At 43.6% G+C, this 12,710-nt stretch overlaps 1 protein-coding gene across 1 annotated transcript in view; it reads right to left on the bottom strand.

Moving 5' to 3' along the window:
* LOC126547249 (uncharacterized) overlaps positions 1–4,671 on the bottom strand; it is a 49,515-nt gene extending 44,844 nt beyond the window's left edge. The window contains exons 1-2 of the mRNA XM_050195201.3: positions 4,473–4,671; positions 4,252–4,369 (exon numbers count right to left, since the gene is read on the bottom strand). Coding sequence (XP_050051158.1) covers positions 4,252–4,369; positions 4,473–4,532 — 178 coding nt within the window. The 5' untranslated portion in view covers positions 4,533–4,671. The remainder of the gene's footprint in view (positions 1–4,251; positions 4,370–4,472) is intronic.
* Between the last annotated feature and the right edge of the window lie 8,039 nt (positions 4,672–12,710).

Genomic DNA, 12,710 nt, shown 5'->3' on the forward strand with positions numbered 1-12,710 from the left:
TGTGAAAGCTGTAAGCAGCTATTTACATGCTTACAAAATTAAATGTGATACATAGAAGTGTTTTTATTGTCATCCTATGCAACATGAAATATCATGCAATGTTTAGTTCATATTTCCGAGTTTTTTTTTTTTTTACTTCATGTGCTCTTTGTCGCTTATTTTTCTGGTATTCTGCACCAGTCACTCATACGAAGAAGAATGTTCAATTCTTCCCTTTGGTCTCCTCTAAACCTAGTGTCTGAACTGCCTTTGTTTACATGTCACATCAAGAGCACTGGACTTCGACACAGCAGGCCAATGGCAAGTCCCAAGTGAGAATGGCAGCCCATAAACAAATTTCATCAAACAACATTCACAGCGCATGCCTTTTATCTTAATCTTCTCAGACTACCAAATATTAAAAGCACAAAACAATATCAGAGCTCAAACTTGATTCAACTTTGAAACACCCCCAATGCAGTCCAACGTCTATTCTTGGCGATAACTAGCCAGGCAACAAAATGTTCAGAGAAGGGTTTATCGCGGGAGCTGCACGATGAATTCTTCCAGCTAGACCAGCCTGGTCAAACCTGAAACTGACAGGGTACAACAAATTATGCAGATCTCACGCTATGTGAGAATCTATGTAAGCAAAGCTTTCTGTGCTGTTTGCTTTGACTGATGGTAATTAGCGGTGATGCTGACAGCGAACGTTTAATTTGTTCAACGTTTTGTCAACACGAGAGTGCCAAGTTGATGTTAAACGTTACCTTGCATGCACCACTGCTGTTTATCTGCATAGTACACAAAACACACAGGGAGAGGTGCTTGCTTGAGGTGTTGTGAGCCATATTTCATAACCTCCAAGATCGTTGAGCATTGCCATTGCCTCACATGGCACATATCGCACCATGGCAGAAGTATTAAATTTGAATTGGATTATGGAGCTGTACTTGCCAAAATCACAATCGAATTATGAGGCACACCATAGTGGGGGACTCCAGATTAATTTTGACACCGTGATGTTCTTTAACGCGTCCAAAAATCTAAGTGCACGTGCGTTTTCCATTTCACCCTCGTCGAAATGTGGCTACCATGGTCAGGATCAAATCCGCAACCTATACCAATGCCATAGCCGTAAAGCTACTGCAGCGGACACAGAAGTGTTGATTTGATGGTCGACCGCTTCCATAGTGGTGGTGGTGGTGAGAACTTTAATTCAACAGAAAGGGTGAAGCTCGTAAGCTCCACTAAACTAGGTGCCGTCCTTAGTCCAGGGCGTCATTGGTCGAAGCCACCACTCGAGCCCGTTGGACCAGAGCTCATTCCTCTAGTCCAGAGCTACTGAGCAGGGTCGCCTCCCAGTCCTCTCGAGTGGGGTGGGAAATATTGGATAGCTTAGGACTCTGTTGGCAGGCCCAGAAAATGTGATATATATCTGCCAAATCACCACAGTGATATTTGGATCAAAATGCTTAACTATAGCTGGGCAGAGCAACGTATTAGTTTGAAGGCGTCGCAGGACGCGTTCTGTTTTGGTTAGGCCTTTCGCCGGAGAGGGATGCACGCAGCGCTGCTAGCAGAAATAATCTCGGATTGCGCTGAACCGTAGTAGAGGGGTAGGACATTCAGGCTGTTTAGGGCAACAGGGAGGTTCCTGGGGAATGAGTGTGCGGGCCGCTGCATGTGCAGCTTCATTACCTCGGAGGCCCTGATGGCCTGGAGTCCAGATTATTCATTTTGGCGCAGGCGCCTGTAGTTGCAGTACGCTTTCATCTCAAGTTTTTTCAGCTACAGCTTAGCGCTTCATTCAAAGCCAGTGGTGATGGGCTCTAAGATCCAAAAGTGTCGCGATGCAGACACAATGAAGTGATGAACACCAGGGCACAATGATGATGATGAGACATCGGGGCACAAAATTGTAAGCTGAAGGCAAAAATGGTTACACTACCAAAAGGCACTAGCTGTAAAAGTCTTGTTTATGGCAATGACAGCAGCGGTGGCAGCCGGACGAAATAGGCAAGTGGCGTGATGAAACGTCCCAAATGCTTTTGTTGCAGTCAGTTTCAGTCTGCCAGTCTACTATTTTTGGAGTTCCCATGACATATTTACTCCAAATTTCATTGTACCACCAGATAATACCAAAGGCATATGTCAGTTCCTCGGGTGTCATAAGCCCTCATCAGAAAAAATAATCCCATAGCTACACAAGTTGGCCATTAAACATGAGGTAGCTAGGATTTAACCTTTTTGTAAGAGTTTCTGTATATGGCTCTCTTTTCGTGGGTTGCATATACAGTAACTCTAGATGCCTTATTTCTTTTAATTGATGCTGCTAAAGAAGAGCACCCACCGATAATAAGTATCACATATTGAAAATAGTTGTTCTAAACTGACAGCCTTCATAGTTGCCCACACCGATGAAGCAAACAAAATGCTTCAGAGCACTTCGTATTTGCAGAAACACACAAAGACATTGAGTGAGTTCAGAGTTTCTTTTATAACTCCCATGGCCAACATTAATGGGACACTACAAAAACACAATTAGTTTAAAAAAATCATTGCCCCTTCCAGTCCAGAAGATGGTCGAACAGTGAAGCTGTGTTAGTTACACCGAGTGTTACACCATGCAAGTCTAACTTTGCAAGCAGTCTATATTGTTTCACCATTATTTCACCTCATTTTCACTTTTGCATGCTTCACGTAGTGAGCATACTTTAGGAGCGCTGCCGTTTAAACTCAGCGGATCTGTCGTGCAGCTCAGGGTCAGCCCTACGATGACAAGCCCGTTCACGAGCCAACTCGTTGATGCTCGCGGTAGGCGGCTTTTTCCTCAGGAGTACGCACTACTCGTGGTCTTCCCATTGTTGTAGCTGGGATGGAATGTGCGGAACCCCTAATCCAAAGTTCCGTATATTGGGCGCAAGGCCCACCACTAAAGATGCGGGCACTACAATAGTTTTGGCTACAATAGTTTTGACGATTGGTTTGACGATTGACGTGGCTGCCGGCACTTCTTGCGCCAGCATGAAATGCCGGCGGCCACGTGCTCCTAGTATCGGCTTTCAATCGCTGCACACTGCTCGTTGGCCACGAACCGCCAGCATAATAACATTTGTTTCTTTCGCGGCAGGGTGGGCTCAATCGCCGCAATTGCACCGTCTGACAACCACATATGATTCGCATATAAGAGCATTCTCACAGGGGGAAGAGGTCACTTAATCTCTTTCCCCCCTGTTAGCTCTTCCTCTCCCGCACGTGGCCCCTTTTCTCCGACGACGGCACAGGGTCCGCATAAACAAATTCGCTGTAAGAGTTCTCAAAACTTGCTAGGTTCAGGCTTTGGCTCTTCTAAAATCAATAAAGTCCATCTTTACAGCTAAAAAATTAACTAGCCACAAACAGACACCGGTCCAGCAGTGCCGCTGCACCGGTGATACGATAACCAAACCATGGCAATTTTAGAAATTGTTATGTAAGTGCAGTGGATAAGAATGATCCCATTCACTGTCGTTTTGTAAGGCATTTAACCCTTTTACAATCGCCAGGTGTCACAAAGGCATCGCCACGAAATTATCTTAAGCACTCTGCTAAATGTACAGAGATCCCACACGAAATTTTACAGCTGTGTTCAATATTGTATGCACAGCTTTATTATTGTTGAACAAAAGATTTGGGTTCCGACCGCGCACGAAAAGCCCATGTTGATCGATTGCAATGTCAGTGCTACCGTCACATGGATGGACGTTGGCGCCCCACGTGGTCCAATTGCAGCTATGCTACATGCAACATGCTAGATCAGCAAGCGCAGTGATACAGCTATGCTACAGCAACATGCTAGATCGCAAGCGCAGTGGTCAAGCTTCCAGCATATTACCCCAGAACATGCCATGGTATACACGCTGCAACTCGCCAGCTCAGCATTACATCGAAATCACATGAAAACAGCATGTCGGCACACCGGTCACGCAAACCGCCAGCGAGCCAAATCACCCGACTACGCTGACAGGCTGATACATGTATTTAAAATTTCATCATTAGATCTCGTGTTAAGCCGCTACGAGGTTTAAGCGCTTAATCCAGTGAAGTATTCGCGGATACGGTATACTTACCATACATGCACGCGGATATATCGCGCGCAAGCAACAAGGCTAGCAGCTGCCACAATCTGAACAGTCGGCGCGTTTTGCGCCTTTAGTAACCCCATCGCGACTGCCACAATCATACTTAACACAGTGACAACAGATCTGAATTGATTTTTCGCACGCTTACCTCCGCTGAGATCAGAGTCTTCGTCCATAGAAAAATCGTCATCTTCTTCATCCAAGTCGTCGTCGTCATCTGCTTTCGCTGCCTGCGGTTTCTTCGAGGGAGGTGCCTTCTTTCCAGCCTGTACAAGAAAACTGAACTTAGCCGCGTGCAATGTCGCGCACCGACAACGCACAAAGCTGCGCAAACACGTGGTCGTCACACGGCCTTGCGCTTGTCGTTACCTCGGCTGCACTTTTCAGGCCAGACTTCTGAGCTTGGGCGGGACTTTTTTTAAAAGCCATACTGACTACAGCATGCAAAAAATTTATACTAAGAAAAGAAAATGGCGAGCAGTCTAAACAGTTATACCGCGCGTCGTCCCGCGCTGTTCAGGCCTACCTCGCAAAAGAAACGTGCGCGTACGCGCCGCAAGCAAGAAGAGAGAATCGTTCCCGTGTTGCCGTTGCCAGACGAGAATATGAGTCTCTAGGTTGTCCGCTCAGGTCTGACGTTTATAATTTTTGCGCTTATGATGGTGCCAACAACGTAGCAGACATAATTATTAGCTGTGTTTTTTTTTTTTTTTTTGCGCATGACGCCAACAAAAGTGTCGCTAGTGTAACCAGTATAACCTTTAAGATTGGCTTTTGTTACTGAGAGGGAGCCGTCGCTAGATCGCAGTTTTGACAGAGGAAGACAACAAATATACCGATGGTGGTGCTGCGAGCGTCACTTGCTGACGTCAACTCGCGCATACATTTTCTTTTTCCTTTCTTTCTTTCTTTTTGTCGTCTGCTACAGTTTTTGTCGTCTGCTATTGCCACTGTCTGCCACAGACAGTGGCAATACAGGGCCAGGAAATACCTCGGGTAACGGAATATAAATACCTTGGATATGGACTTGTATCTTGACACGTCTGTGTCAGCACTGCGCGCGCTCTACGATTTCACCTAATTCAGCGTCTTATTTAATGCTGTTGCATTTCGTATTATCGTATAGGCTAATGGGTTCCGCTCTGTGCGTTTCGGGAAGATTACAAAAAGCATGCCGGCTGGCACACTATATATGTTCATACCGGTGTCACACGTAGACCTCTCATCGCGATCGTGGCCGATCCGGATTGGATCTGTTGATTCAACCGTGGTTGCTGCCACACCATTAATCCATCCAGATAGAGTTATACCCATCGCTACTAGATACTTTTAAAAGAATCTAGTAACGGTGGTTATACCGGTGTCACACGTACACTTCTGATCGCGATCGGGGCTGGTCCGGATCGAACTTCTCGATAGCGATCAACAATGGTCGTTGCTACACGGTCCAACGATCCGGATCGAGTTATCGTCTGCTGATCGTCAGAAACTCTCAGAACTGCATAATCTATCAGCTACAAATTCAGATTTGCAAAATATGGTTAAATTTGGACAATAGTTCAATTTTACAGTTTATTATTGCTGGTAAAAGATTTTAAGCATTTTTATTCAGCTGGCTTCACTTTTCTTTTTAGCGTTTTTAGAGTACTGCGCTAGAGGGCGCAGACGTCAGCCTGCAATGCTGCAATCACGGTGGTGTGCACGGTTCCGGAGGTGCCCAAAGTTGTTCTTTATTCTATGAGGTGCCTGTATGTGACTAAAGCCCCTCCATACACGTTTCCGCCGACAGTCACGTACAAAGAGCCGTAATGGCTGCTAATGAGGCAATATGGAAAATGAGCCGAGAGAAAGGCTTCGATGTGGTCGAAGTAAACAGGGAAGTGAGAAGGTGTGGTGGTTTTAAACGACACGGTATCCACTTCAATTACAGGCTGGCACGAGAAGTGCGCTGGCGAATTGGTGGTCGCGCTGTTGCTTTTTTAGGGAGCCCGCGGGCGCTCAGGAGGCCAGAGTAGATAGTAATGAGGAAGGTCCCCTAGGGGAACATAAGAAGAGCATCGCCGTCGATACCAGAAAAAGGAGGAAAGCAAGAAAGAGAGCTCTTTATGCAATAGGCTACATAAACATACAGGGCGGCAGAAGAAAGGAAAAGTGGGCAAAGATTGAGGAGCAGTTAAATAGAGAACAAATAGGAGTGTATGCGGTGACAGAAACGCACCTTAGAGACTCAGAAGAGCCGCCAGTGATAGAGAATTATGTTTGGGAAGGGTGCAACAAAACTAAGTCGTAAAGAAAGGGAGGGTGAGTCGGAATGCTCATCCATCAGGGAGCCAAATGGAAAAGAGTAAATTCAAAATGTCAAGAGCATCTTTGGGTATCAGGTACAACGAGTGGGCAAAAAACTTGGCTGGGCGTTACGTATTTGTGGACCGGAAATAATTGCACAGAGAAGAATAAAGAGTGGTGCTGAAATGATCCTACAGGTGACATGAATGCCCACATACAGGATTTAGATGGCTATACTGACAACAACGGGAAGTCGATGCTAGACCTTTGTGAGCAACATAACCTCGTTATCGTGAATGCAGGGCCTAAGTGTGAAGGGCAGATCACGTGGGAAGTGGGAAACAGGAAATCAACCTTTGATTACTGTCTGATGACAGAAGGAATTAATGATAGGTTGAGAGAAATGGCCATTGATGAGGAAGGGTATAGCAGCATAGGGAGTGACCATAAAAGCATCATTTTGAAAATGGGATATGTAATTGGGAAAGAGAGCAAGGAGTGCAAAATGGCCAGTACAAATTTGAACGCTGAACAAATAACAAATATAGCCACTAGAGTCGAGGAAGAACTTGGCAAATGGCCAAGTAAAGAGTGGGAATATGGTGAGCTTCTAAGTGTAATAACGACAGAATTACGGAAAGAGAAACAACATGTTCGTTGGAAAGTAACAAAGAAACCGAAAAGCTGGTGGAACAGGGAGATACGAGAAGCGATCGCAGAACGACCGAAAGCATCTCGAGAGCACAGGCAGGCAAAGAAGGCGCAGTTGCCGCAAGATTAAGTATACCAGTAAATGGGAACTATACCGGGAGAAAAGGTCTATGGTTCAAATATTGGTGCAAGCAAAATTAAAAGGTGAAATTGAACGTTGGTTGTCAGAAATACGTGAGAAAAAGAAGGCAGCGCCTAGAATATTTTGGAACCACATAAAATGATTAGGCAGGAAGTCAACAACAATATAACAACATATCCTAGACGAAGATGAAAACAGACTGTAAGGAGAAGCGGCAATAAATTACATCCGAAAAATAACAGCCGAATCTTTCCAAGGCAATGACGAGGTTGTATTTGAAGAAAAAAAGAGCATGAAAGAGACCCAAGTTGAAAAGGAACTGGTGCTTACAAATTTAAACTGGAAGAGAGCGGAAGAGAAAATTCCTAAGCGCACAGCCACAGGGCTAGACGAGGTTCCCGTTAGGCTGATAAATGAACTGGGACCAAAAAGTAAGGAAGCTCTGGTGAAAGCAGTGGAAAAAACTTTAAAAGATAGACGAATACCAGACAGTTGGCGACAAAGTAGAATGAATTTAATTTATAAAGGTAAGGGGGAGAAAGACAGAATTCACTCGTATAGACCGTTGACCATTACATCGGTAATATACAGGCTAGCAATGCAGACAATCAATTTAAAGCTTCAAGCATGGACAGAGAACAATGGCATTTTGGGAGAGCTTCAGAATGGCTTCAGAATAGGTAGGCGTTTGGACGATAACTTGTTTGTTCTTACTCAGTGTATTGAAATATCAAGAGTAGAAAGCAAACCGTTATATGTGGCATTTTTAGACATTACAGGGGCGTATGACAACGTAGACCGCAACGTTTTGTGGGATATTCTGGAAGGGGAAGGCTTAATTAAGTGATGATTGTCTACAGCTTTTGAGAGAGATTTACCTAGAAAATACCGTTTGCGTTGAATGGGAAGGGGTGAGGAGCGAGGAGAAAGTTGATATGAACAAGGGACTGAGGCAGGGGTGCCCTTTATCCCCACCGCTGTTTATGATGTACATGGTGAGGATGGAGAGGGCGCTAGAAGGAAGTAATATCGGGTTTAATCTCTCATACAGACAAGCGGGCACAGTAGTAGAGCAGCAGCTTCCAGGTTTATTCCAGGTTTATTCCAGGTTTATTGCAGCTTCCAGCTAGCAACACAACATATGTTGTGTTGCTAGCTAACAAGCAAAGTGATTTGCAACGTCTGGCTAATATCTGTGGACAGGAAGGCAAGAATTTAGGTTTGAAATTTAGCGTTTGAAAATCAGGTGTTATGGTATTCAATGAAAACAGTGGACAGGGTCAATACAGGGCCAGGAAATACCGCGGGTAAGAAAATATAAATACCTTGGTATATGGATAAACGAAGGCAATAGATATATGGAAACACAGGAAAAAACAATAAGAGTAAAAGGGAAGAGAAATGCAGTCCCAAGGAGCAGAAAGTCCCCGTTACAAAGTTCATCTTCTCGCAAGTCCTTTCAAAATTTCCTAGGAACAAGCCTATGTCGTTCCCGACCTCAAATGGCTTTAACAGCCTGTCCATGCGGTATTATTCTGCCTCACTTTATCATTCCAGAGCCCCTTAGACAACTCGAAATGTTTGCTTTCCAGCTCAAGTTGCATTTTTCTTAACTCGCGATCTTTCTGCGTTCCTCTCTGTCCCGTTCTTCTCTCTCTCTGTCCCGTTTCTCTCTTTTCCTAGAAAGTTCCAACCCAATTTCAATGTCCTCCTCGCTGGCCTGTTCGGAAATCAGCTGCAATAATTCCGATTTTATCATTTCCTTGCGTACCTCTAGGCCCAGTTCCTCACCAACAATCAACACTTCGTCTCTCAGCAGTGTACTTAACTACATGATTGCTGCTTTGCTGCCTTGGCCCTGCTCGCTAAACATACCTAGGTAAACACAACCCACCTAACAATCAACAATCCAGCTTCCCTACTGTTCTAAACTGAACAACCATAAAATGAAGCCTACAGAGTCAAAGCAAGAACCAAGCACTCACCGCTACCAGCCAGTTGTAAGCGTTGGGGTCGGACATGAAATAAGTGGTATGGCTGGCCCATGCCGTCGTCCGACTCATCCACGCTGAGGACGTTGTTGAAGGGAGGGACTTAATTGTTCTCATCGAGAACGAGGAATATGGGATTTATTTGCAATATCTACATGAAGGGTGTAGAACGTTAAATTTCATCAGTCTAGTATGACTGAAAGAGAAAGCACACCGAACAGCCGATAACGGCTGCTGAAAAACCCTCTATCCTATAGGTGAACTTGCTTGAGTATTGTGAACAGAATGGCGCACGCGTGATTGTTACAGGAGATTTCAACATAGATATGCTATCACCAAGCAACAACAAACAAAATTTTCTTGACAGAATGCTCTCTTTTGGCTATGAAAACACAATTAATGTACCTACAAGGATAACACAATTGACTGAAACTGCCTTGGATTTATGTTTCACTAACTACAAAAATGAAATATGCACATGGGTTCTAACAGCTGGAGTCAGCGATCACCTGCCGATTTTTGCATTTTCGCTGTGGTGCATAAAAGAACGAAATCCAGCAAATCCTACGCAGCGTAGACAAATTAACCAAGAAACAAGCATTTTCAGAATGTTGTCGCTGACACTGATTGGAGCTGTATTTTCAATAATACTGACCCTGTGAATGCCTACGACATATTCATAACAAAGTTAACATACCTTTATAATTTAGCTTTTCCGATTGTGGTGCATAAGATAAACAAGAGGGCGAGAAAACCATGGATAGACGCTTCACTTTTGAAAAGGATGAAAGCAAGAGATAAGCTGTTCACCGAATTCATAAAATCAAAGCGCTTGGACTACTTGGTTGAATTTAAGCAGGTCAGAAATAAGATAGGATCTGACATTAAAAAGGCGCGATTTAGCTACTACGAAAAAAAGTTTGCAAACATACTCAATGATCAGAAAGCAATTTGGAACACTGTGAACGATCTTTTGCAAAGGAAAAATACGAAGGCTATGTCTCAGCTTCAAATAGAGGGCAGATCTTGTTCAGGTACTTTACTTGCCGATATGTTCAATGAGCATTTTTTGAGTTCAGGAGCTTCTGATATTTCAAATGGTGCTGTCCAGTCTTACAAATCGTATATTAAAACACACGTCTCGGAATCTATTTTCCTAACTCCCACGAATGAATCGGAAGTAGCCTCGCTGATACAGAATTTATGTAACAAATGTGCTGTGGGTTTTGACAATATATATAAAGGCAGAACCTCTAAAAGTAGTTTCAGAAGACATAAGCGCACCATTTGCACATATTTGCAACCTTATTTTGAGCACTGGAACGTTCCTGGAGAAATTGAAAATTGCTAGAGTATCCGTTGTTCACAAAGGGGGTAATGAAAATGACATGAATAACTACAGGCCCATTTCCGTTTTGCCCATTTTTTCAAAAATTATAGAACGTGTCATATATGTACGAATTGCAAACTTTTGTAGCTTCAAAAAAATTATAACCGAACATCAATACGGATTTCAGAAGAACAAGTGTACTGAAAAGGCCTTATTATCTATTAAAGATCAAATTATTGAACATTTTGAGCAAAAACATCACACAATTGGAATATTTCTCGACTTTAAGAAAGCTTTTGACTCGATCAAGCATGAAATTCTTTTGCAAAAGCTGAATGAATATGGAATAAGAGGTACGCCCCTTGATTTAATAAGAAGTTACCTTACTAATCGGTATCAGTATACAGATATGCAGCACTCGAAGTCACAAATGGGCAAGATTAAGTACGGCGTCCCACAGGGTTCTATACTTGGGCCACTTCTATTCTTATTTTATATATGACATCGTAAACATACCTCTAACACCAGATATTATATTATATGCAGATGACACTAACGACTTTTTTTCGGGTCAGGATATGTCTACTCTAGTACAAGAAGCGAACCTTTGGCTTAGCAATTTGTCGCTATGGCTGAGAACAAATAAGCTGGAATTAAACATTAAGAAAACAAAGTACATCATTTTTAAACCTCGGAACCATTGTATTCTCCGCAATACCAAGCTCACATTACAAGGAGCTTTGATTGAGCGCGTCCAGACTCAAAAATTTCTAGGCGTTATCTTTCACGAAACATTGAGTTGGTCCAATCACATAGATAATCTTCGCACCCACATATCGCGATCCATTGGCATAATTGGCAAAATCAGATGTTTACTACCCCTCTGGGTGACAAAGCAGCTTTACTACTCTTTAGTTTACTCGCGCATACATTACTGCCTATTAATCTGGGGCACAACAACAAAAACAAATAAAGATAGTATTCACAGGCTCCAAAAAAGAATCTTGCGTATAATCGAAAATGTTCCGCGCCGAACGCCTTCTGCTACACTTTTCCATAAACACAGCATATTAAAATTCGAAAATATATTTCATAAAAAACTAGCGACAGTCATTTACAATCAAATTAAACCGGACGCAGATATATTTCAGTTTACCTACTCGCAGAAAACACACACGTATAATCTTAGGAGAACCACCTATTACAGTGAAAGGATTCGAACCAACTACGGCAAGCAAAAACTAACGCACCTTATTCCTTCATTTTTAAACTCTAACATGACGGCCATGAGCATAGTGAATGAAAGCCGATCAGTAGCAATTTTCAAAAAAAAGATACATGCTTATCTAATGGCGCTTCAAACATGACATTTTTTTTCTCTTTCCCTTCCGTGTAAGACTTCCTTATATTGTATACTTTCTTCCAGAACTGTATTGTGCCTCAAAATTCAGCCATGAAAATTTCTTGTCGATAAGCTGTTCATATCAATTATGTTCTAGTTCACTTATTAAAACTGCGGCTTAGTTCTTTTTTTTTCTCTTCTGCATTTATGTATTACATGATGTATTAGTGTTACATTATGTGTCATTATGTAGTATTATATTTATGTATTATGTATTACAGGCTGAGTGTACTGCAATAATTTTGTTTTTATTTTATTTTTTTTCCCTTTTTTACCACATTGATGTATTAGATAGTGACTCGCTGAGTGTTGTGCAATATCGTGGTCTGGGCGGGGACTGGCGCATTGTCAGGCATTCAGTTGCCTTTTCGCCACCCCTTCCCGCTGTACAGGCGCGTTCACAGTGGCGGGAAAACGGGCAACGCAGAACGTTTTCCACGAGCCGCCTCCCGCACAAACCGGTTTTTCTCCCGCAGACAGGCTGCTGTGCCGTCCCGCAGAGCGATGGGTCGGGTACCTATTTTTCCCGCGCCGCTGACGAGAACAGCCAATGGGGGCCGACCGCGAACAGTGACGTCAATCCCAGTTCAGTGACCCCGTCGGCGAGGCAGAGGCTGCGCGCGTGCTGCGGGACACTCGGCGGTTGCTTTAGGTCTCCTCGATTTGGCTGCACCTTTTGCACTAGTTCAGAAAAGTGTCGTGCCAGTGCAGTGCCAGTTCTTGAAGTGTGAGTGTGGCGCGACCCTAGCGCTTTCGGTGCAGCGGTCAAATCGAGGACAAAAGTGCAGAAACGTACAGGCCTTCG

Source organism: Dermacentor andersoni, chromosome 1 (assembly GCF_023375885.2).
Source record: "Dermacentor andersoni chromosome 1, qqDerAnde1_hic_scaffold, whole genome shotgun sequence".
Classification (NCBI taxonomy): domain Eukaryota; kingdom Metazoa; phylum Arthropoda; class Arachnida; order Ixodida; family Ixodidae; genus Dermacentor; species Dermacentor andersoni.